The sequence below is a fragment of the Pogoniulus pusillus genome, chromosome 30 (genome assembly GCF_015220805.1).
Source record: "Pogoniulus pusillus isolate bPogPus1 chromosome 30, bPogPus1.pri, whole genome shotgun sequence".
NCBI lineage: Eukaryota > Metazoa > Chordata > Aves > Piciformes > Lybiidae > Pogoniulus > Pogoniulus pusillus.
The window spans coordinates 1,779,034-1,803,330 of record NC_087293.1 but is presented as its reverse complement, the minus strand read 5'-3'; the positions used below and the strand labels follow the sequence as shown (position 1 = coordinate 1,803,330).

The following is a 24,297-nucleotide window of genomic DNA, read 5'->3' as shown; positions in this document are numbered from 1 at the left end:
ATCTGAGTGCTGGGGCCGGCCTGGCTGCGGTGCGCTGCTGGGCGAGCCCGGGCAGGTGGCTCGGCTACAGGCTGTGGTTTGCAGAGGGAAATTAAACGGAGGCACCCGGAGTCTGCGTGGCAGTGACGGCACCGTTGCGGGTCTGGGTTCGGCTGTCGGGCTCGGCAAGCCCCTCCGCGGGAGCAGGGCCAGGCTGGGCAGTGCCCCGTACTCTGGGCACACACAGCCCCAGGTGCTCCAGCACTTTCCCTCCGTGCCCCTGCCGTTCGTGTGTGACTGCGCCCCCGGCCAGAGGCTCTCCATACACAGACAAACTGCTGGGCTGGGTTGCCGATGCCGAAAGCAGACGCCAGGACTGGCTCCTGCCCGCGGAGTCCCCACTGCGGCGGGACCGGTGGCGGGCGGATGGCGGCGGGAAGCGGATGTGGCCGCATCCTGCTCCGCGCCGGGGCGCGGCCGGTACCGGGGCGCGGCAGCGGGGCTGGCCCAGCGGGCGGCCCCGGGGGAAACGGGCGCGGCCGGGGGAGCTCAGCCGGGCGCTGGACTCGGCCCGGCTGCTGCAGCCATGAGCCCGAGCAGCATCCCAGGGCTGGCTGCTGGCGGTCAGGCCGCTCTGGGGCTGGGGTTTGGAGCTTCCTGGCGGCAGCCGGTGGCCGTTGCCCGTTTGCTGCCCTACGATGCGTCCGGGTCCTGCCTGCCGTCCCCAGCCACAAGCTTCCCCCTGCCACGGCCACCTGAGCAGGGAAATATGAAGGCTTCAGCGCTGGGGGTGTCCATGGCTTCTTTATTTGGGATACAAGCCCACATCACCTGTGAGGTTGGTTAAAAAACACAGGTGGTGGGAGTCGAGGGGGTGCAAGGGCTCTGGGGCACATGTCCCCTCCTGCCAACCAGATCTGAGGGCAGGGATGTCATGGGCCACGGGGCTGCTGCTCTGATGTCTTGGGATAGAGGTTAGAAAACACTGGGAACGATGTGAGTGTGTCCTGCACCATGAGTGGGGTTGCCCTGAGTTACACGCTGAACCCACAGTCCTGGCTGGTGACCAGGGAGCGTGCAGCAGATGGAGGGATGTGGCAGGGTGAACCAGGAGTCTCCTGGCCGTGCTCTGACACTGCTCCATGCTTGGAGCTGTCAGGCAGCCCCAGACAGTGATCCTGACTTCCCCAGTGCATTGCTCTGGCCTGGCCCAGGCGCCAGCCCATGCTGCTCCAGTAGCCTCTGCACCAGCGTGAGCTCCTGCTCCAGCTCCTGAGCACTGCAGCCCAGCCCTGGCACGGTGGTCACAGCTTCCCCCAGCACCCGCAGCAGCTGTGCCACCAGCCGGGCCCTCACCAGCAGCACGGCCACAGCCACATGCAGCTTGGCACAGCCCAGAGCCTTCATCCCCCAGCGGGCAGCGGCCTCTGCAGAGACAGCAAGAGGAGGAACCTTGAGTGTGGGGGAGTCCCTCCCCAGGCAGAGCTGGCCTGAGGGACAAGGACACCAGCTTAGGAGCTTCGTTCTGTGCTGTACCTTGGCCCCAGCAGTGCTTGCAGTACCGCAGGTCACGTAGCACGCTGGGGGCCGTGGCCACCAGCCAGCGCAGAGCTGAGGCAGGGAGTGGGCTACCAGTGGGCACCTTCTCCAGGAGCTGCAGCAGGACAGGGAGCAGCTGCCAGGCCAGGCTGGCTGGCTCTGCAAAAACGTTGGGCTCATCCTCTCTGTACAGGCTGACAGCTCTGGGAGGGGGGGAAGGCCAAGGCATGAGTGAAGCCCAGGGACAGAGCCATGGTACCCCATGCTCCCTCGCACTCAGGCAACTCACTTGTTGGCCTCCAGCCCTTCCACAATGCCCCTGAGGTCCAGGCTGGGGAGGTGTTGCAGCAGTGAGTGGAAGGTTTCTGGGTGCTCCCCGAACTCCCCCAGGAGCAGCTGCAGAAGCACCTGGAGCCCCACGGTGTCCTGCACAAAGACGCAGCTGCCTTGGAGCAGCTCCCTGGGGTCATGCCGCAGGAGGCTGGCGAAACCCGAGGACTCCTGCCGCACCTCCCGCTCCTCATCCTGCAGCAGGTGAATGCCCACATGTATCAGCCTGGGGAGAGGAAAGAGCAGGGAAGGGAAGGCCTCCATGCTCCCCAGAGCAGCCTTAGCCCCTCCCAGGGCAGTGCTTCCCTGAGGGTCTTTTCTCTTGGGCGGAGAAAGACACAGCCACTGCTCAAGAGCCCGTGGCTTGGAGGACAGGGACTGAGAGCCCCAGCAGTGCCGAGTGCCCAGCAGGGACTGAGTGCCCAGCACGGACTGAGTGCCCCAGCAGTGCTGTTTGCTGCTGCTGTTAAAATCCTGCCCATGCATTTTCTGTAGGCTCCAGGTTCTTAGGTCTTAACAGTTCTAGACTGAGAGGTTCTCCTTAAGCCCCCCGGGAAGTTTTTGCAGAGGACACCTCCCACAGACTCAACCCACAGCAGCCCGAGGCTGGGGCTCCAAGGAGCAGCTGGTGCTGGGAAGCATGACTGTCCCAGAGGGTGGGCTCAGGGACCTACCGCAGAGCCAGGGGGACGAGCGAGGGGCAGGCACCGTGCAGGGATCGCTGCACCACGCTGGCACCTGCCAGCCGCAGGGAGCGGGCAGCTGCCAGCCGCAGCACCTCGGACGAAGCGGATTGGCTGCACTCCTCCAGCACCGTGCACCAGCGCTCCTCCAGCGACCTGTCCTCGTCCTCAGTCCTGTCAGAGGCCAGGGAAGGAGAGGCAATTCAGGCAAGCCTTCCAGATCCATCCAGGGGCCCAAAGGCCACCAGCTGCGACGAGGCCACAGGAGCCAGGTGTGAAACTGGATGTGATTTACAGGCAGGAAGCTGTGGCTCTGTTTCCAGCCAAGACCAAGGAGTAATCTCCTGGAAGGGTCAGGCAGAGTTCCCCTGGCAGTGGCAAGGACCTACCAGTGAGCAAGCAACAGGCTGGCAGCGCACAGTGCCTGTAAGAGCAGGTCAGGGCCGGGACACTCAGCCTCTACCATGTGCAGCAGCATCTCCAGGCATGCTGCCAAGGAGCCCTGGAGCTTAGGAGAAGCTTCCTGGGGCCATGCTGATGGCTCTTGGTAAAGATGCAGCAAAGCCTCAAGGTACAATCTCAGGAACTCCTTGTCCCTCCTCTCTCGCAGCACTGACTGCAAACTCTCCTAGTTGACAAGGGGAAAGAAGGCACAGTTAGTGTAAAAGAAAGAAGGTACACAGTTGGTGACCCTGGCACTCTGGGCTGGCAACCTCAGCCAACCAGGCAAGTGCCCAGGTGCTTCTTAGCAAGCACTGGGGATCACAGCCACACAGTGTACTGGGGGCACTGCTGTAGTGACTTTGAAGCCTCAGCATACCAGCAGCGTCAGCCCAAGAGCCTTCTCCAGCTCCTCACAGGTTCCTCCTTCCCTGGTGACCACCCAGCTCAGGATGGCAAGCTGCACGTCGGGATTCGGCTGCCAGAGAAGCGAGCAGACGGTGCCAATCTGCTCGCTGCGTGCCAGCCGTGCCGCCTCGCTGCACACGAAGTGGGCCATGGTTTGGTGCAGCACAGCCAAGCCCACCTGCGGGAGAACCAGCAAACCCTTCCACTGCGCTGCCTCGGCTGAGGCCTCTTCGCCTCCCGCCTCTGGCCTCGCTGCCAGGCAGCCCCTGGCTGTGATTCTCCTGGCAGCAGCAGTACCTGCTGCTCAGCACATCTTGGCTTTCCCCGCGGTGGGAGGCTGCCCAGCTCAGCACTGATGGCATCATGGATGCTCTGGGTGAAGCCAGGGCTGAAAGATGCCGGCAGGAGGGCGAGGACCTGGAGGAAGGCGGCGCGGATGAGCGGGCAGCGCTGGGCAGGGGTGAGCAGCCAGCCCCGAGCCTCCAGCTGCAGAGCCAGGGGGTGCAGTGCCTCAGCCGACAGCCTGTGGGAAGACAGAGTGCTTACCGTGGGGCCCCTTCTGTGCCCAAAGGGCTACGTCAGAGACCGCAGTGGCTGCAGGCAGAGGGGTGGCACAGGACCGCTCACCTGTCCGTGCCCACAGAGGGGGCCAGCAGCGCTCGCATCTGCAGCAGGTGTCCGTGCACAGTGTTGTGTGAGCAGACACATCCAGGTGCAGTGGGGAGCTGCTGGGCCAGCTGCAGGAGGAGTCCGTGGCGCTGGGGCGGGGGGAGGACAGGCACCAGTGCCTTGGCAGCCATCGCTCGCACAGCATAGATGGGGCTCCCTGCCAGCCCCAGCAGTGGCTCCAGGAAGGGAGCAGAGGGCCTGTGGAGTGAAAAACGCACCACAGGTGATGCTCCAGCTGGAGAAAACCCCTCAGAGAGACAGAACCAGCTCTGGCACCATGGGACCACCTCCCTTGGCCAGGGCAGATCATCCCCACTTCCCTCCTACCTGCCAGGATCGTCAGTGCCAGGCTGCAGCTGGGCTAGGAGGGTGAGGACGGCATGGAGCGCAGGGCGCAGGCAATGCCCCCCTGCTGTGGGCCCTGTGGCAGCCTCCAGCTCTGCCAGCAGCACAGTGCTCAGCTGGGGGTGCTGTCCGAGGAAGGCTTGCAGGCTCAATCCCTCTGCCAGGCAGCCCTCCCCACAGCTCCGCTGCTGGCCCAGCAGCCGGGACGTGAGGGCACCTGCAGGGACAGGGCAGAGAGCAGTGTCAGGTCCCCTATATCCCCTCTACACTTCACCTCAGCCAGGCTCTGCACGCCAGGATCTGCAGGGATCTCTCCTCGGTACTCACTGAAGAGCTGGATGGCTGCGTTCCTCATGGCCCAGCACGGAGAGCCCAGGCCCCGCAGCGCCAGGGCCACCATGGGCGCAGTGTGCCGCAGCAGCGCACTGCCCAGCCCTGCCCCACGGACCAGCGTCTGCAGCACGTGGAGGGCACACACCTGGGGAGAACACTGCGTGGGGACAGGGCTCACGCTGCCCTGCCAGGGGAGGGTGGTGGCAGGGCTCAGCAGCACTGCGTGGGGACAGGGCTCACGCTGCCCTGCCAGGGGAGGATGGTGGCAGGGCTCAGCAGCACTGCGTGGGGACAGGGCTCATGCTGCCCTGCCAGGGGAGGATGGTGGCAGGGCTCAGCAGCACTGCGTGGGGACAGGGCTCACGCTGCCCTGCCAGGGGAGGATGGTGGCAGGGCTCAGCAGCACTGCGTGGGGACAGGGCTCATGCTGCCCTGCCAGGGGAGGATGGTGGCAGGGCTCAGCAGCACTGCGTGAGGACAGGGCTCATGCTGCCCTGCCAGGGGAGGATGGTGGCAGGGCTCAGCAGCACTGCGTGGGGACAGGGCTCACGCTGCCCTGCCAGGGGAGGATGGTGGCAGGGCTCAGCAGCACTGCGTGAGGACAGGGCTCATGCTGCCCTGCCAGGGGAGGATGGTGGCAGGGCTCAGCAGCACTGCGTGAGGACAGGGCTCACACTGTCCTGCCAGGGGAGGATGGTGGCAGGGCTCAGCAGCACTGCGTGAGGACAGGGCTCATGCTGCCCTGCCAGGGGAGGATGGTGGCAGGGCTCAGCAGCACTGCGTGAGGACAGGGCTCATGCTGCCCTGCCAGGGGAGGATGGTGGCAGGGCTCAGCAGCACTGCGTGGGGACAGGGCTCACGCTGCCCTGCCAGGGGAGGATGGTGGCAGGGCTCAGCAGCACTGCGTGAGGACAGGGCTCACGCTGCCCTGCCAGGGGAGGATGGTGGCAGGGCTCAGCAGCACTGCGTGAGGACAGGGCTCACACTGTCCTGCCAGGGGAGGATGGTGGCAGGGCTCAGCAGCACTGCGTGGGGACAGGGCTCATGCTGCCCTGCCAGGGGAGGATGGTGGCAGGGCTCAGCAGCACTGCATGAGGACAGGGCTCACGCTGCCCTGCCAGGGGAGGATGGTGGCAGGGCTCAGCAGCACTGCGTGGGGACAGGGCTCATGCTGCCCTGCCAGGGGAGGATGGTGGCAGGGCTCAGCAGCACTGCATGAGGACAGGGCTCACGCTGCCCTGCCAGGGGAGGATGGTGGCAGGGCTCAGCAGCACTGCGTGGGGACAGGGCTCATGCTGCCCTGCCAGGGGAGGATGGTGGCAGGGCTCAGCAGCACTGCGTGAGGACAGGGCTCACGCTGCCCTGCCAGGGGAGGATGGTGGCAGGGCTCAGCAGCACTGCATGAGGACAGGGCTCACGCTGCCCTGCCAGGGGAGGATGGTGGCAGGGCTCAGCAGCACTGCGTGAGGACAGGGCTCATGCTGCCCTGCCAGGGGAGGATGGTGGCAGGGCTCAGCAGCACTGCGTGTAGACAGGGCTCATGCTGCCCTGCAGGGAAGGATGGTGGCAGGGCTCAGCAGCACTGCGTGAGGACAGGGCTCATGCTGCCCTGCCAGGGGAGGATGGTGGCAGGGCTCAGCAGCACTGCGTGGGGACAGGGCTCATGCTGCCCTGCCAGGGGAGGATGGTGGCAGGGCTCAGCAGCACTGCGTGGGGACAGGGCTCACACTGCCCTGCCAGGGGAGGATGGTGGCAGGGCTCAGCAGCACTGCGTGGGGACAGGGCTCACACTGCCCTGCCAGGGGAGGATGGTGGCAGGGCTCAGCAGCACTGCCTAGGGACAGGGCTCACACTGCCCTGCCAGGGGAGGATGGTGGCAGGGCTCAGCAGCACTGCGTGGGGACAGGGCTCACACTGCCCTGCCAGGGGAGGATGGTGGCAGGGCTCAGCAGCACTGCGTGGGGACAGGGCTCACACTGCCCTGCCAGGGGAGGATGGTGGCAGGGCTCAGCAGCACTGCCTAGGGACAGGGCTCACACTGCCCTGCCAGGGGAGGATGGTGGCAGGGCTCAGCAGCACTGCATGTAGACAGGGCTCATGCTGCCCTGCAGGGAAGGATGGTGGCAGGGCTCAGCAGCACTGCGTGGGGACAGGGCTCACACTGCCCTGCCAGGGGAGGATGGTGGCAGGGCTCAGCAGCACTGCCTAGGGACAGGGCTCATGCTGCCCTGCCAGGGGAAGATGGTGGCAAGATGAAGCAGCCGAGGAGCTGCCAGCTCTCAGGCTGCTGGGACGGGCAGCGTGGGCAGGGCTGGGGGGGTTTGCTGACCCCGAGGTCTCATGCCAGGGCACCCAGCACAGCTCCCTTTAGGGGACCTCTTACAGGTCGCCCTGTCCCCAGACACGTACAGCAGCCAGGAGCTCCGTGCCCGCCACGCTCACCTGGGGCAGGTCGAGGGTCTGGTCCCAGTCCTGCGGCAGGGCTGCGGTGGCCAAGGCCAGCAGCGTCTGGACGCAGCGCGCCAGCAGCGGCCGCGCCTGTGCCGGGGCCTCGCCGCTGACGATGCAGAGGAAGAGCATGGGGAAGCCAGCAGCGCGGCGTGTGATGGAGCTGCTCCGCGGCCCGCTCAGCGCCTCCAGGCCCTGGGGAGCACAACCCACCTGAGATACGCTGGAAACCTGCCAGCTGGAGTCCGCGGCTGCTCGCCCCGGAGCGGGAGGAGGCAGGGACGTGGCTCTGGGGCTGCCTAGAGCCGTGGGAGAAGGCAGGGCAGGCGCAGTACCTGCTCCAGCACGGTGCGCGGGATGGCCTGCAGCTCTGCAGCTGGGTGGTTCAGCAAGGCGGCACAGAACTTGGTGAAGCCCATGCTGCAGCCCTCCACTGCTCCCTAGGGCACAGCAGCGTCAGGCACCCAGGCCCTGAAGGCTGCCCCTGCCAGTGTCCCATAGCCCCCAGCGACCTCTTTGCAAGGGGGAAGGAGAAAGTGAGAAGACACCAGGGTGTGGGGGCATGATGGGGATTGGCACTTGGATCCCAGATGTGTCTCACGTCCTGCCCCAGAGCAGACCCTGCCCAGCTGTGCTTGTCCTCCCTGCATGCCAGTGAGAGCCCCTGGCTACTGGCCCGGGGCAAGGACTGGACTGCAGAGGTGGGCAAGGGGCCAAGCCACCCCAGGTGGGACAAGCTCTTACCCAGTGCCGGCACCGCAGCAGGATCTCCTGGAACACCTTCGTGGCCACCTGCAGGGTGGGGAGCGGCAGGAGGGGCCCTGATCCGGCAGCCACTGCCGGGGCCAGCAGCAGCTCTGCCAGGCCCCCCAGGAGCAGCCCTATTTCCTGGGAAGAAGTGGAAGGTCATGAGGACCAGTAGCAGGGCTGCCCCACCCCTGTCCAGCCCCATTCCTCTCCTGCCCCATCACCAGTGCCACAGGGAAGCACGGTGGGTGCTGCTGTCACCCCCAGCTCGGGTGCTCTTGGTTGCTGGCACCATCAGGCAGCACAGCCACTGGCATGGGCACTGGCATGCCACAGCACAGCGGTTCCCCAGGCACCTGCAAGGTGTGTGTGGTGGACAAGGCACTTCTCCAGGGTGCCACTGAAGAAGCTAGGGAGGAGGAGCTGGCATGGGTTGCTGCTGGAAAGGAGCTGGGATGGGAGCCACAGGACTGCAAGGCAGAGACCCAGCTCTGCTGCACCGGGGGTCTGCCAGTGCTTGGGAAGCAGCTGAGCTACATAAGGGCATGAAGGCAGGTGGCACAGTGGTGGTTGTATTCTCCTTGGCAGTGAGTGAGGATGGCCTGCGGCAGCCCCTAGATTAAGGACACAGGCAATGCCCCCCTGCTGTGGGCCCTGTGGCAGCCTCCAGCTGTCCCCTGGGGCATTTTTCCCCCACTGAGGACAAGCAAGAGATTCCTCTTTGTTTGTCCCCACTGGGGGAAGAACATCCCAGAGGAAGAACCCAAGCGCTGGGGTGGGCAGGGTGCTGGGTGCTCTGCTGGGTTCTTCCTCTTCCCAGTACCACGGGGTGGGTGCCCACCTTCACTGACACCCAGCAGCAAGTCAGGATCAGGCTGTGCTCTTCCGACAGCAGGACTGAGTCCTCCTCCTCTTCCTCCTGCCCTCGGCCTTTGCCCAGCATGATGAGGGAGCCGATGGCGTTCCCCATGTCTGCAAACGATGGGGCAGCAGCTGTGGAAGGGAGAGGGCTGAGTGGGGCTGCGTGGGGGAGCGCCTGTGGGGCAGAGGGAGGGAGCTGCTGCTGGGAGTCCCTTGTTCATGTACATAAAAAGAGCAGTGGCTCTGGTCCTGCAACCAGTCCTGCTCAGGCTCACAGCTGCCCTTTGGTGGCTCCTGTCCTGCAACCAGTCCTGCTCAGGCTCACAGCTGCCCTTTGCCTTGCTGCTTCTCTGGAGTCCTCGCAGTGGGTTCTGCCAGCCCCACTGCTTGCCCAGCTGCTCCCACTGGGCAAGTGTCTCGCTGCTTCTTGGGAGGCTTTTGCCTCAGTTTCTGCTGCTGTTCTCACGTGCTGCTGAGAAAGGGACCCCAACCAGGTGCTGCTCGCTCCTGTATCCCCTGCCCACCATCTGGACCACCCCTGCCTGAGTGTCCTGCTTTGGACCTCACTATCCCCTCCCACCATCTAGACCACCCTTGCCTGAGTGTCCTGCTTTGGACCTCACTCCTGGTCCAACCTTCCCTGCTCGGCCCCACTGCTGTCCCCAGCTAGAGGCAGTGAACCCACAGAAGTGCCTTGCCCGCAGGCTGCAGGGCTGGGCCAAGGACAGCTGTGGTAGAGGTGTCAGTGGTTCCTGGGCCTGGCCCCCACCCTGGGGACATGCTCACCTTGCTCCTCAGCACCGGGGCCTCGCTGGCTCTGCAGAGCACCCAGAAGGAGGGAGGTGATGTCTCTCACTGTGTTCACAAGGCAGGCGAGGAGCTCCTGCCAGCTCTGTGCCAGCTCTGCTGTCCGCATGGAGGTGGCCACCTCTGGCACCTGGAGCAGGCACCTCCGCAGGGCTGTGATGGCTCCTGCACACACACAGAGCTCTGGTCACAGCGGTGCCCAGCACAGCTCCTGCTCTCCTGCCCGAGTCCGCAGCTGGAATGGCTTCACGGGCAGGGGAGCAAGCGAGGCCCCTGGGGGAGGAGCAGGTGGGGCAGCAGTAGAGGGAAACTGAGGCAAGGACATGGCACCAGCAATGAGCTGTGGCCTTGGTCCTGCCTGTGCAACTCCTGCCTGCTCCAAGTTCCCAGGGAGGGGATCAGCTGCAGGGGTTGCTTACTGCCCTGCCAGGCCAGGGCCTTACCATGCATCGGTGCAGTGGCTGCTGCCTGCAGCAGGTCCTGGCGTGCCACAGAGTACTGAGCTTGCAGCACGTGGAGAAGGTGCTGAGCAAAGCACAGCCCTCGGCTGGGCAGCGCTGGGGCTGCTGCAGCCTCCAGGGCCAGGCTCCTCATGGTGCTGCTGTCTGACCTGGGGGAAGAGGCAGGTGCTGCTGCGAGGGCAAAGGACTTTTCAGCCCATCTCATGCCAAGTGGCTCCTTCCTTCCCCACTGCAGGCTCCTGCACCCAGGTCCCAGTGCAGGGATAGTTCAAGCCATGGCTCCCTGAGCTTAAGCACAGACTCCAGCGAGACACCGGTGTCACGGGCATGCTCTCAGGGGCTGCCACGCCGCTGCGGGGAGGGGGAAGCCTGGAGCTCATACTTCTGCAGAATGGTTTTCATCAGCACGGCTCCAGCTTCAGCCTCCTGCACTCGGGGGCTGCCCAGGGCATCCTGGGCCAGCTGGAAGAGAGCCAGGGCGATGGGCTCAGGGAATGTGGCAGGGAAGTAGCGGACAAGCAGGTCTGAGGCCAGGTCTCTGATCTGCCAAGACAGGAGAGGAGAACTGTGACGTGGGAAGAAGGGAAGTGCCCAGAGTAGGGCAGGAGGGGAGCATGGTGGTCTTTAGGGGGTTCACCTCATTAGTGCTGTCCTGCAAGCAGCTCAGCAGCACCAACAAGTTGGGCTGGGAGAAGAAGTCCCAGCAGCCCCTCTGCCTGGCACAGCTCAGCAGTGCGGCCATGGTCCCTGCAGTGGGCACAGAGGGTGGTGGGCCAGGGTCGGCAGGGAGCACCCTGGCAGCCGAGAGGTGCTGCTCTGAGCAGGTTGCCCGTACTCACGCGGGGGCTGCCCTTTCTTCCTGGCAGGGCTCCAGGTGTCTGTGCATGTCTCCAGAACAGCGGCCAGGAGGAGCAGAGCTGTCTTCCTCCTCTGGTAGTTTGAGCCCGGGCTGAGGGAGGTGATGCTGAGCTGCAGCAGCCACTCCACAAAGCCTGTGGGCAGAGAGTGTGGCAGAGTGGCGCTGGACCGGGCACTGAATGCCCCGGGGCTGTGATGGAGTTGCTGGGGGGGGCTGCCTCACCTACTGCCTGGGCGAGCTGCTCCTCTCCCTCTCCCGGCTCCATGCCATGGGATGCCTTGCCCCGCAGCTGCGCCAGGGAGCTGTCCCGCAGCCGTACCAGCGCCTTCCTCACTGCTGCCTGCAGCAGCTGCCGGAACGAGGAGGAGTCGCAGCTGAGGTTGAGGGGCAGGAACTGCCGCAGCAGCTGCAGCTCGGTGCCCGAGAGGGGCCGGTTGGTGCTGGGGCTGCAGCAGAGGAGACTCAGCGCTGCCAGCCGGACGCCCTCCTCGCGGGCATGCAGGCAGCAGGAGAGCCGCTCCAGTGCCTCCCCCTGCAGAGGCAGGGCCCCTGCCACGTTCTTCTGTGCCTTCAGCAGCGAGACCCAGGCCCGCAGCGACGCCGTGTCCCGGCCGTTGAACTGGGCAGCCAGCAGCGCCTGGCTGGCCGGGATCTGCCGCAGCGTCCAGGTGAGAAGGTGGTTGGCAGTGTTGTTCTGCAGGATGGGCAGAGGGGAGCGGAGTGCCTGGGAGAGCAGGGGCAGCCAGCGCAGCGCCCACCGCTCTGCCAGCGCCACCTCCGCGCCCTGCTGCCTGTCCTGCCGCTCGGCACACTGCTGCCGCACCAGCGTCTTGTACACCTCGGTGGCCGCGGGGCACAGGTGGTTGGTGGAGAGGCAGCTCAGGAGGTGTTGTGGCAGGTCTGGGTAAGCGTCCAACACCTGGAGAGAGGCAGATGACCCTCATCCCCCTGCCAGGCTGAAGGCTGCAGATGGTGGGGGACAGATCTGGGTACAGAATACACTGCAGTCACTCATGGCACTGAGCAAGCAACTCTGCTACTTCAAGCTGCATTTGGTGGGCATCAACAGGCAAAGCTTCACTCCCAGTTGGCAGTCCCCAGGAGTGCACCACCGTTCCTACAGCTCACTACTCCACCCTCAATACTATCCCCTGGGTGATAGTATAAAGAGTTCCCCTGGCTGGAAAGGCTGCCTGCCCCCATGGCTGAGCTAGGCAGGGCAAGGTGACAGGCAGCAGGCAGAGGCCAAGCCAACCTGGCAGTACTGCCAGCCAGGACTGAGCCACCCCATCCCCCTGCCTTCCCTACCTGCTGGCTGCCCACATAGGGGACGACAGCACACAGGGGCACATATCTGGCCTTGATTTGCCATGGCATCGAGACCACCCTCTGCAGCATCTGTTGGTAGAGGAGCCTGTCCTGGTCCTGGAAGCGCTGGCACTCGAGGTGGTAGATCTCCAGGAGCAGGCGGAAGGAGCTGTGGATGAACTCAGAGACCCCTTCCACCTGCGGGGAGAAGAGCGGCAGCAGGAGCGGCTCGGGTGGGTGTCCCCTCCTGCCTCGCTGCCTCTCTGCATTCCCATGGCCATGGGCTGCCAGCACTGGCTGCTAACCTCAGGCTTAGGAGCTGGGGCCATGGGGATGGAAGGCAGTAAGCCAGCAGACGTGGGCAGGCTGGCACTGCACCAGTGGGTGCTCCCTGGGGAGGGCAAAGCACTGGGACGTGGCCCTGCAGAGCCTGTGTGTGACAAGTGCCCTGGCCTCGGCGGGGTGAGTGCCCCTGCCCTGCCAGAGGGCAGCTGCAGGCAAGGGGGCTGTATCCCGCTGGGGGAGCTGGGACAGGTAGGGTTGTGTTGGGGGCAGGGCAGCAGTTTCTGCCTCGGGCACTCTGGCCTTACCAGCGTCTCGGCGTTGTCCCACACCAGCTGGGTGAGCTGCTGGAGCAGCTTGGCACCCGGGGCCAGGACGCGGGTGCCCGTCAGGTGCCAGATGGCAGGGAGGCTCTCCCGCAGGCGCTGCAGCCACAGGGCACAGGCTGCAAGAGCAGAGAGCCCTGCTGCAGCCCTCGCCCCCAGACCTGCCTGTGGCACAGCTGCTGCTGGGCCTGAGGAACCCCCAACAAAGGGAATGGTCTCCACATTAGGTACAGAAGAGCTGGGGAGGGTTTAGTGTCCTGACACCAGTTCCCAAACCGGTTCTCAGGATGTACAAAAGCATCTTCCCTTCCTCCCTGGGAGATGCTGAAGCAGCACAGGGGCCCTGTGCACCCTGAGCCCAGTGAGCCTTTCAAACCACCCCGAGGTGGTGGGGTCGCCATCCTACCTTGGAAGCAGTAGTAGTGGCAGTCCTTCTGCTCCCTGGTCAGGGCACACACAGTAGGGAACACCACGTCGAGCAGCAGGCAGGCCTGCGGGAGCACAGCAGCTCATGAGCAGGCAGGTGTGGGCTTTCCAGGGCAAGAAAACCCTGCCAGGAGACAGGTGAGGGACACTGCCTGCTGCCTCTGCTCTTGCAGCAGCTTATTGCTGGCTTTTCCTTCCTGACTGGAAGTCCTCAGCTCTTGAAGACTCAAGAGAGGCTGGAGATGGGCAGACCTGGAGGCTGCACTTGATCTGGGCAGCCCTAGGTTCAGCCTGCAAGAGCACTGCTGCCACTTTGCTTGCTCAAGGGCTACTTTTGGCGCCACCTGGCTTCTTGTCCCCCCAGGAGAGGGGAAATCCTGCTCAGATGTCTTTGGAAAAAGCAGGCTCCTGGATAATGCAGCAGGATGCGTGGAAGCATTGCTGTGGAGGGGTGCAGCCTGTACACTGGGGATCCACAGCCCCTACCAGCAGCTGCCAGCCTCATGCAGGGCACTCTCCAAACCCCTGGTGCTGCTTTTGAGCTCCCCTACCCGGTGGGTGAAACTCTCCAGCTGGCAGCTGAGGATGTCCATCTTGCAGCAAGTCAGCAAACCTCTGGTGAACACCAACTTCTCCAGCCCGTCTGGCTCCTGCACCAGGGGCACACTGACCACCAACTCCCCAAACTTCACTTCTCCTGTGCCTGGTAGGAAACAGCTGTGTTAGATGGCAGAGGGATGCGAAACACAAATGCTGCTCTGAGAGCAGACTGCCCTGCCTCATCCCGGAGCGCCCACGGGAGGCAGCTAGGGCCAGCTCGGGCCTCTGTCCCCTCACACCCGCACGTGCCTGTCCCTGCCATGCCCTTCCCCAGCTCGGGCCGGAGCACACACCCTGGTCAGGGAGCTGGCAGAGCGCCAGCAGGGCGCTGGCTCCGCGCCGGGGCTGCGGTGCGGTGTTCGCCAGCATGCTCAGCGCCGTGCCCGCCAGCAGCCGCGTGTCCTTGTTCAGAGCCTGCGCCCGCAGGGGAGGCAAAGGCACAGCTCACGACGTCGCTCAAAACAAAACCCCCTGTAGGCATTGCCCCACATCCGTGCAGGCAGCTCTGCAGGGTCCCCTGACCCCCCAGGCGCAGGGGCTGCCTCTGCAGGCAGGGCGGGGAAAGGAGAAAGCACCCAGGAAGGATGGCACTGCTCTGCTCCTTGGGACAGGCAGCCCCATCCCTCCCTGGGGGCACAGGTACCTTCCCCCAGGCCACCTCCAGCAGCAGTCCCAAGAGGCTCTGCAGAGCTTCACTCTTTCCTGCTGCAGTCCACACCAGGGGGCCCACATCCTTTGGCAGCGTCTGGAAGAGCTGGAGGTAGGCCTGCAGGAGGAGGAGGAGGGAGGGAGAGCATGGTGATGGCTGCCAGCATCTCTCACCTCTCCAAAAGCAGCAATGTGCCACGTTCCTGCTGGACTTCATGGCCAGCGCCTGGCCAGTCCTCGCAGGGACTGATCCTTCCCCACTCTCACCTTGATGACCAAGCAGGCCCAGGAGCTGCTGGGCACAGGCTGGCTCTGCAGCACCGCGCGCAGGGTGGCGGCCAGGCGCCGCAGCAGCGCTGCCAGGTGCTGCCGCCAGTGCTGCCGGCCCAGGCTGCTCTCCTCCAGGAACATGCACACTGCGGGCAAGGGGATGGCATCGGCTCCCGGCACGGTGCCAGCAGCCAGCCGGCTCCTGGTCGAACCGAGGGCTGTGCCAAGGTTAAGTGGGGTGAGACAGGGCTGGGATGCAGGGGCTGCTTTGGCTTGTCTGCTTTCCAGCCACCCTGGGTGGGTGGGCAGAGCCACTGGGTGCTGCTGGGACCCCTGCAGATCCCACAGATCTGATCCCTGTCCCCACCTCTGGGTCTGGGTGGGTGTGAGGTCTCCTTTTGCATTAGTGGCGTGGGCTGGGTAAAGCCCTCAAAGCGGAAGGGGCAGAGACTGACCTGATTGAAGGTCGCCAGGAGACAGTACCTGCAGGGACAGAAGGACAGTTTGTCCCCCATGACAATACACTGGGGCTTGGTGCCTTGGGCAGAAGGGTCTCGCTGGCACCAGAAGCTGTCCCAGAGATGAGCAAAGGGCTGGTGTGATGGGCAGCCAGGAGCTGCCAGATGCAAGCAAGGGCACACCCACAGTCAGTGGGAAAAGAAGTAGAGGACTCTGGGCAGCTGAAACCAGGAGGACCCTGATGAAAACGTGCTCCAGCCAGGCTCCCACAAAAGACAGTGCCAGTGAGGAACCGGGGTGCTCTCACCTCTTCCTGTGGTGCCAGGCCAGCCAGCAGTGTGCCCACCTCCTGGGCCAGCAGGGCTTCCTTCCCCACTGCCAGCTGGGTCAGGATCTGCAGAGAGATGCCCTAAGTCCGCTGGTCTGCCTGGAGCCCCAGAAGCACCAACTGCAGAGTACTTTTATGGGAGCTCTGTGGCACCACCATAGCCCCTTTGGTGGCAAGGATGCACCACGCCAGGGCTGTGCCAGCAGCACACAGAGCTGGGCGAGACCAGCACTTATACTTGGGGCTCATAGAGCTCGACAGCCTCAGCTCAGCCAGTCGTGTTACAGACCTGTTCCAGCTTCTGGAAGGAGCTGGAGCTGCTGGTTGCCTCCATCTGGAAAGCCAGGACGCAGCGGAGCAGGGGCCGTGCCTCTGCCTCACTCAGCCCCCGCAGACCCTCGCTCAGCGCCCGCGACAGCAGCAGAGCCTCCTCCAGGTGCTTGTCTTTGCATCTCTTGGTAGCACTCCTGAAAGTGGGAAGGCAGTGAGGATACCCCAGCTCTGTGGGGATTGGGATACCCCATCTTGGTGGAGATTATTAGCATTGGGGTTGGAGTGGGAATAACCCAGCTCGATTTCAGTTTGGGTGAGGACACCTCATCTTGGTGGGGTTTAGGGTTGGGATACTCCAGATTGAGTCCCATGTTGAGGGGGGTTAGGGTTGGAGTGTCCCATCTTTCCATGCTGGCTCCTCCCAGCTGCTCTCAGCATGGCACGGGGCAGGGGGAACCTCCTCAGAGCTCTGGCATCACCCGGCCTGGCAAGGGGGGCAGGAGCACCCAAAAAGATGCTAGAACTTGCAGCCCTGCTGCTGCAGCGTGGGCTGGAAGAGGATGAGGGCAAGCGGGGGTGGCTCTGTCCCCACGCTGGGGATCGAGCGGAGCCGCCCTCCCTCCCTGCGCCCAGGAGATGCCCGGGGAGCTGCGCCCTGGGAATGCCCGGGGGACCCGCGCCAAGGGGATGCCCGGGGGACCCGCGCCAAGGGGATGCCCGGGGGACCCGCGCCAAGGGGATGCCCGGGGGGGCTGCGCCAAGGGGATGCCCGGGGAGACTGAGCCAAGGGGATGCCCGGGGGACCCGCGCCCAGGGAATGCCCGGGAGAGCCGCGCCCAGGGAATGCCTGGGGGAGCTGCGCCATGGGGATGCCCGGGGGAGCCGCGCCCGGGGGAGCCGCGCCCAGGCGATGCCCGGGGGAGCCGCGCCCAGGCGATGCCCGGGGGGGCTGCGCCAAGGGGATGCCCGGGAGATCCGCGCCCAGGGAATGCCCGGGGGAGCCGCGCCTAGGCGATGCCCGGCGGACCCGCGCCGCATGCCCTCGCTCGGGGGTGCGGCGATCCACGCGGCGGGAAGCGGCGCTCCGGGGGACGCTGGTGCGGGGCTCCCTCACTCGGGCTCCGCGCTCTTACCCCGCGAACTGGCGGAGGCAGCGCAGGCAGGGCAGCACGGCCGGGGCCATGCCCAGCGCCTCGTAGAAGGCAGCGCAGGCCTGCGCCTCCCGCTCGGCTCCCATGGCCGGCGCCGCCGCACCATAGAGCTCGGCCGCGCCCCCGCCGGCTCAGCGGCCCCCCCTAGCGCCGGCCCCGGGCCGCGCGGTCCCGCCGGACGGCGGCAGGAGCCGAGACCCAGGCACCGGGCGGGGAGCGCCGCCTGCTCCCGCAGCCTTCAGCCCGCCGCTGGGTCCATCGCAGGCTGCAAACCAGGGGCGAGAAAGCAACGCGGAGTCATAGAAACATCATCTGAAGCTGTTCCCTGGGCTGGCGGAGAGCGAGAGCCCCCCGGGAAGGCTGGAAGCATCCCTCCGAGCCAGCACCCCCACGGCCAGCATCGCTGTTAGCCAGCATCACAACACTAGCAGCCAGTGGAGCCATTCTGCTTCTTCCTACAGGGCGAAATGGCCTTTGGAGAGAGAAACAGCTTTATTAGAACGCTTAGCATCATAGAGTCAGCCAGGCTGGAAGAGAGCTCCAAGCTCAGCCAGCCCAGCCTAGCACCCAGCCCTGCCCAGTCAACCAGACCACTAAGTGCCCCAGCCAGGCCTGGCTTGAACACCTCCTGCCACGGCCACTCCACCACCTCCCTGGGCAGCCCATTCCAATGCCAATCACTCTCTCTGCCAGCAACTTCCTCCTTACACCCAGCCTAGACCTGCCCTGGCACAACTTGAGGCTGTGTCCCCTTGTTCTGCTGCTGGGTGCCTGGCAGCAGAGCCCAACCCCACCTGGCTACAGCCTCCCTTCAGGTAGCTGCAGACAGCAATGAGCTCTGCCCTGAGCCTCCTCTGCTGCAGGCTGCACACCCCCAGCTCCCTCAGCCTCTCCTCACAGGGCTTGTGTATTGTCAAATCCAAATGATTTCCTTTTGTCAGCAAGATTTTAGGATGACCTTTAGAGGTTCTTCCCAGCCCAAACCATTCTCTGATTCTATGCTGTCTCTACTAAACACAGTTATCACCCCTGACTAGTGCATCCCACTGAACTTTACCCAGCAGCTATCAAGAAGTTGCTCCTGGCTGGTTTTGACCTCCAAGGGTTGTTTTGTGCATGGTTGTTTCTCGCGGTGGCACTGGGGTGAGCTCAGCAATGGCACTGGGTGATTCAGTGGCACAGGCAGCCCAGGAGAGCTCAGCTGGGGTGGACCAGTGTGCCCTTGCTGAGTGGCCAGGAGCACACTGAGATGTGGCTCCATGGGTGAGCACTGCACCTGGAGACAGAGAGGCCCCAACTTGTAACTCCTGGCAGCATCTGCCAGCAGCACCCATCTCTAATCGGCTTTAGAAACCAGCCTGGAAGCCCAAATTCAGCCAGGGGGGCAGGTATGCCCTGACTGCTGCCAGTATCAGCCAGCAAAACAGCCCAAGAGCCACTCCAGCTAAGGCAGACAAGTGCAGGGTGGTCACCTCCCTTGGACGCACTCCTCCCCTCCCCGGGCACCACGGACACCTCCCACAGGTGATAAGGAAGCCTGGGGAAGTGCTGCCAAACCAGAGCTTGCACGAGTGCTAGCACCCAGGCAGGGCAAGGCAAGGGAGGCTGCTCCCAGGTTTTAGGGTCTCCAAAGCTCCTATTTCCATCTCCTTGTCCTGCCTAGGGGAGGGAGGGGAAGGAGAGGGACAGGAGGATTTCTTCTGGCTTCACCACGGGAAGGATTTTCAAACCCTATAAATTCACTTTTGACAAGTGAACAGCTAAAGCAGATTAACCTTTTTTGGCTAATCCTCTATAATGGCTTTGGAATCTCCTTAACCAATAAGAAAATGATAAGAGCCTGTTTCTTTCCTTTTTATCTCTATCTACATTGTCCTCTCTTGTCTGCATTCCCCCCCCCCCCTTCTTGTTTTATTTTCCTTCCTCTCACATGAAATAGCTCAGTGATCCTATCTCAGCAAACAGGACATCAATAATCCCTTCCCTTTATTCCTCTCCACTAGCAGGGTGCAGAGCAGTGTCTGCCGATTGGGATTTGATTACCAGCAGCTATCAAAAGGCTCTTGTGCAAGATCTGGGTGCCAAATCCCCTAATTCTGTGATAAAAGAAGTATTACCAGTCCATTTTCTGCAGTGAAAGGCACGGGAGGAATGAAAGAAAGCAATCAGTGCAGATCCTAATAGGCTAAGTGCCTGCGTGGTGGGCAGGCAGGGACGGGCAGGGGAGGGCAGGGAAAGGCCTCCTTTGTTAGGGGTGGGGAAAGAGAATTAATCCTCGGGGGGTGTATGATTATTACAGCTGAGAGCAGAAAGGGTCAGATCCTGCACCTGCCCAAGGCATGTCCCAGCTCACCTGCCCTGCTGTTGCTCTGGCCCTGCACAGTGTGGGGAGCACAACCCAGCCCCACATCCATCTGCTGCATCAGCATTTCATACAACCATGGAATCAGCCAGCTTGGAAGAGAGCTCCAAGCTCAGCCAGCCCAGCCTAGCACCCAGCCCTGCCCAGTCAACCAGACCATGGCACTCAGTGCCCCAGCCAGGCTTGGCTGCAACACCTCCAGCCACAGCCACTCCACCACCTCCCTGGGCAGCCCATTCCAATGCCAATCACTCTCTCTGCCAGCAACTTCCTCCTCACACCCAGCCTAGACCTGCCCTGGCACAACTTGAGGCTGAGGCCCCTTGTTCTGCTGCTGGCTGCCTGGCAGCAGAGCCCAACCCCACCTGGCTACAGCCTCCCTGCAGGCAGCTGCAGGCAGAAATGAGCTCTGCCCTGAGCCTCCTCTGCTGCAGGCTGCACACCCCCAGCTCCCTCAGCCTCTCCTCACAGGGCTGTGCTCCAGGCCCCTCCCCAGCCTTGCTGCCCTGCTCTGGGCACCTTCCAGCACCTCAACATCTCTCTGCAATGGAGGAGCCCAGAACTGGACACAGCACTCCAGGGGTGGCCTGAGCAGTGCTGAGCACAGGGGCACAAGAACCTCCCTTGTCCTGCTGCCCACACTGCTCCTGAGCCAGCCCAGGATGTCATTGGCTCTGCTGCCCACCTGGGCACTGCTGCCTCCTCTGCAGCTCCTCTCTGCCAGCACCCCCAGGGCCCTCTCTGCCTGGCTGCTCTCAGCCACTCTGGCCCCAGCCTGTAGTGCTGCTTGGGGTTGTTGTGGCCAAAGTGCAGAACCTGCCCTTGGCCTTGTTCAATCTCATCCCCTTGGCCTCTGCCCACCCATGCAGCCTGGCCAGGTCCCTCTGCAGGGCTCTGCTACCCTCCAACAGCTCCACAGCTGCTCCTAGCTTGGTGTCAGCTGCAAACTCACTGCTGCTGGACTCAATCCCCTGGGCCAGATCATCAGTAGAGATACTGAAGAGGACTGTGCCCAGCACTGCTCCCTGGGGCACACCACTGGTGCCAGCTGCCAACTGGATGTGGCACCATTCACCACCACTCTCTGGGCCCTGCCTCCAGCCAGTTCTTGACCCATATCAGAGTGACTCTGCCCAAGCCAGGAGCTGCCAGCTGTGCCAGGAGCTGCTTGTGGCAGACAGTGCAGACTCCATGCACAGCCTGCCCCACACTCAGCAGGCAGGTAACAGTATGCACTTGGGTATATGCATATGTCTGGGTTCTAATTAACAGTTCCCAGAGACTGAAATACAGTTGATAGAACCAACAGCAATTTACAGGATGCCCTCCCCTCTTCCCTCTTCTTTCCCAGGGAAAAGGAATTAGGTGGAGAGAGAGGAAAGCTGTGCAGACACAGGTAAATAACCTGGAGGTTAAAAGAAGAAAAGTTTAACCACAAATCAAAGGTATCTGAGGTAGGGAAGTTACAAAGGTGTAGGGAAGGGAAAACAAGACACATGTAAGCACACAGCCAGGTTTGATGGCAGTGGGTGGTGTCTGCCTCGTGGGGTGAGACAAAAAGCAGCAGGAAACAGGAATGGCGATTTCTGGTGGGCAGGAGGGCAGGGAGAGCAAGAGCCAGAGAACAGGCAGCTCCCCCTCCCCCCCTTTTATGGCTCTTTAGGCAGGAAGGGGGAGTGGGCTAACCATGAATCACCTGCTGGCGCTCAGACCCACCCCTGGGGAGGGGTCAAGCCCACCTGGGATCAGGCTCAAGATCGCTGCCCCCGCCCCAAGAGGGTTAACTCTGTACAGTATAAAAGCTGCCACGGCCCCTAGCATCAGTGCACCTCCAGTGCCTCTCTGGAGTGCTGGCAGGAGTGGCAGGGCAGCAGTGAGTATGCCCAGATGCTACCAAGGCTTCTTCCTCCCAGACCTGCAGCAAATACATCGAGATTCAGAGCATGGTTAGAGTGGATCCTACACCATCAGAACAGCAAAAGGAGAGGCCAAGAAAGGGCTGGAAGGAAAAATTGTGATGTGGCTGGAGGTGAGATTTTACAGAGGATTGGAGGTCACAGGTAGAGTGCCCATGGGCATCTCTTGCCAGCACTGGAGAGCCCCAGGGTGAGGACTGGCAGGCAGAAGGCAAGGCCAAGCAGAAAAGAGTGGGGACCCAGGAGGGGCTGTCCTGGAGCCTGACTCGCATCTTTGTGTGGCACTGGAGGAGCTGCTGGATTCAGTGTGAAGCCACAAGGAGCCAGAAGGGCCTTTGATAGGATCATAGAGCCAACCAGGTTGGAAGAGACCTCCAAGATCATCCAGTCCAACCTAGCACCCAGCCCTATCCAATGGCACTAAGTGCCCCAGCCAGGCTTGGCTTCAACACCTCCAGGGACGATGACTCCACCACCTCCCTGGGCAGCCCATTCCAATGCCAACCACTCTCTCTGCCAACAGCTTCCTAACAACATCCAGTTGCTATGTTTAACTGTTACCTGACTACAGTGATTTCAGTGCTCTGAAGAGGGATATCACCATGTAAAGGGTATGGCTGTGGACAGACTTTGAGAGAACAGTGTCTGTACACAGCATAGCCTACTCTGCAGCCACAAAGCTTGCATTACCACAGGAGAGATGAATCTATACCCTCATTTGCAGTGGTTTCACAGCACTTGCCTGGGTGTCTCCTGGCAGGTGCCAGGAGTGGGACTGGCATCTTCTCTGCCCTGCAAACAAACACCAGGCAGGAGGGTGCTCCCCGTGGGAGCTGTGCTGCTCACCTTGGCTTAAAAGCACCAGGGGCAAGAGAGCCTGGGTTTGAACATCTGTGAGCAACCTGAGCTCAACCACACCACCACTGTCCTAACCCCAGCTGCTCATTTCAGCCACAAACTCGAGGGGAAGGAGCCATCTCTCCTCTTTTGGATCACACCTGCCAGGCTTTGCTGTGTGCCCTGGGGAGGGTCAGTGCCAGTCACCCTGTCCTGAGTCACACCTCTTGGCTGTAGCCTCACTCCAGTTTCTTGTGCTGCCATCCAGAGAGACCTGAGCAGACAGAGCTGGGCACAGAGGAACCAGATGAAGTTCAACAAGGACAAGTGCAGAGTCCTGCATCTGGGGAGGAATAACAAACTGCACCAGTACAGGCTGAGAGGTGACTGCTGGAGAGCAGCCCTGTGGAGAGGGACCTGAGGGTCCTGGTGGCTAACAAGTTCCCCATGGCACAGCAATGTGCCCTTGTGGCCAAGAAGGCCAATGGGATCCTGGGGTGTATCAGGAGGACTGTGTCCAGCAGAGCAAGGGAGTTTCTCCTCCCCCTCTACTCTGCCCTGGTGAGACCTCATCTTGAATATTGCCTTCAGTTTTGGGCTCCCCAGTTGCACAGGGACAGGGATCTGCTGGAGAGGGCCCAGCAGAGGGCTACGAGGATGATGAGGGGACAGCAGGGCATGGCTGATGAGGAGAGGCTGAGAGACCTGGGGCTGCTCAGTCTGGAGAAGAGAAGACTGAGAGGGGATTGGATAAATGTTTATAAGTATCTGAGGGCTGCCAGGAGTGGGGAACAGGCTCTGCTCACTGCTGCCTGGGATAGGACAAGGAGCAATGGGTGTAAGCTGCAGCACAGGAGGTTCTGCCTCAACACAAGGGGGAACTTCCTTACTCTAAGGGTCCCAGAGCCCTGGCACAGGCTGCCCAGAGAGGTTGTGGAGTCTCCTTCTCTGGAGCCTTTCAAGGGCTGTCTGGATGTGTTCCTCTGTGCTCTGTGTTAGGTAGCATTGTCCTGCTCTGGCAGGGGGGTTGGACTGGATGAGCTCCTTGGGTCCCTTCCAACCCCTAACATCCTGTGATCCTATGATCCTGTGACAGAAGCAGTGGGAATTTAACTGACAAGGCTCTGCAGAAGCTCAGGGGCTGCAGGCAGCCATCTGGGCTGCTCTGGGCTCACTGAACCCCCTGCTAGCTGTGGCACCAAGACTATGCTCCTGCCCAAGCTGCTGCACCACCTCTGTCTGCCTGCCTGCCCACACACAGAGGCAGCAGGCAGCAATCCTGCCCTTCCCTTCCCGATGCCAAGCAGGGGTACTGCTCAGCTGTGCAGGAGGTGGCTGCATGCCACTAAGCTGTGCCACAGAGCTGCTCAGGCTGTCAGTAATCTAATTTCTTAACGGCTTTGAGCCCTCTCAAAGAACCTGTTAGATACAGGCAAAGCATCTGCATGGGGGCAGGAGTGGAAATACAATTCCCCTGCTCCCAGCAGAAAATGAACCAACTTCTGCAGAGAGCTCTGCCACAGCCAAAGGCTCTGCTGCCGTGAGCAAAATGATTTGTTTTTATTAAGCTGAACTCTCTCCTCTCTCATATTGTAGGATATGACAGCTCTCTTTTGACGGGCAAGCTTTCATTTGGCCAGAGAAAGGGATCATTTGCTTCTTTTAAGGAGCTAATCCTCTGGTCCATTTCCGGGCTGGGAGCAGCTATCCTCCCCCTGCCTCGGATGGGAGCCTGCAGCACAATGGAGATCATAACCACCTCAACTCCACACCCGAGATGGAGAAAGCAGATTTCCTTCTCCACTCATTTTGGTGGGATTAGCTAAATCTTAGATCCACACTAACCCTGCACAAAGCTGCCAAGATTAGGTGGAATTCATTTTATTCACAGAGGGCTTTAGGGTTCTCTTTCCAAAGGGATTATATCTCTCTCTATGGATACATATATATATATTTAGGGTGGCTCCAGCCATGAGGCAGCTGGGTTAGGAGGAAAAGTGCATGTGTGTAAGGAATCAAAACTTGGCTGTGGCAATGACACTTGGCACTTGAAATGCCAAGACAAAGCAGCCCTTCTGGATGGCTTTGCCAGTCCCTTTTAAAAGCCACCTAAGCTGTCTTTCTTTCCTTGCAAGACCCCACTCTGGACGTAGTGCACAGGGAGCAAGCCCAGCTCAGCCCGAGCTGCCTGCTCCCGCGGC

At 62.3% G+C, this 24,297-nt stretch overlaps 1 protein-coding gene across 6 annotated transcripts; it reads right to left on the bottom strand.

Moving 5' to 3' along the window:
• Window positions 1-764: 764 nt before the first annotated feature.
• Window positions 765-17,074, bottom strand: LOC135188792 (tRNA (32-2'-O)-methyltransferase regulator THADA-like). 6 transcript variants are annotated; one of them, XM_064168448.1, is made up of 31 exons: window positions 16,964-17,074; window positions 15,847-16,024; window positions 15,537-15,623; window positions 15,226-15,253; window positions 14,768-14,916; window positions 14,496-14,618; window positions 14,146-14,266; window positions 13,804-13,955; window positions 13,233-13,317; window positions 12,809-12,945; window positions 12,219-12,416; window positions 11,133-11,829; window positions 10,891-11,043; window positions 10,689-10,798; window positions 10,434-10,594; window positions 10,034-10,200; window positions 9,570-9,755; window positions 8,764-8,915; window positions 7,920-8,063; window positions 7,511-7,615; window positions 7,170-7,370; window positions 4,722-4,872; window positions 4,377-4,611; window positions 4,008-4,247; window positions 3,678-3,903; window positions 3,352-3,558; window positions 2,921-3,159; window positions 2,523-2,705; window positions 1,808-2,074; window positions 1,516-1,721; window positions 1,046-1,406 (listed from the first exon to the last, which is right to left on the bottom strand). In XM_064168448.1, exons 1-31 carry the CDS (start codon window positions 17,065-17,067, stop codon window positions 1,135-1,137), a joined length of 5,664 nt encoding a protein of 1,887 aa, XP_064024518.1. In that variant the 5' UTR covers window positions 17,068-17,074; the 3' UTR covers window positions 1,046-1,134. The 6 variants fall into 6 exon arrangements, with proteins under 6 accessions (XP_064024512.1, XP_064024513.1, XP_064024518.1 ...); XM_064168442.1 differs by having other exon boundaries at window positions 765-1,721; XM_064168444.1 differs by having other exon boundaries at window positions 1,046-1,721; window positions 1,808-2,043.
• Between the last annotated feature and the right edge of the window lie 7,223 nt (window positions 17,075-24,297).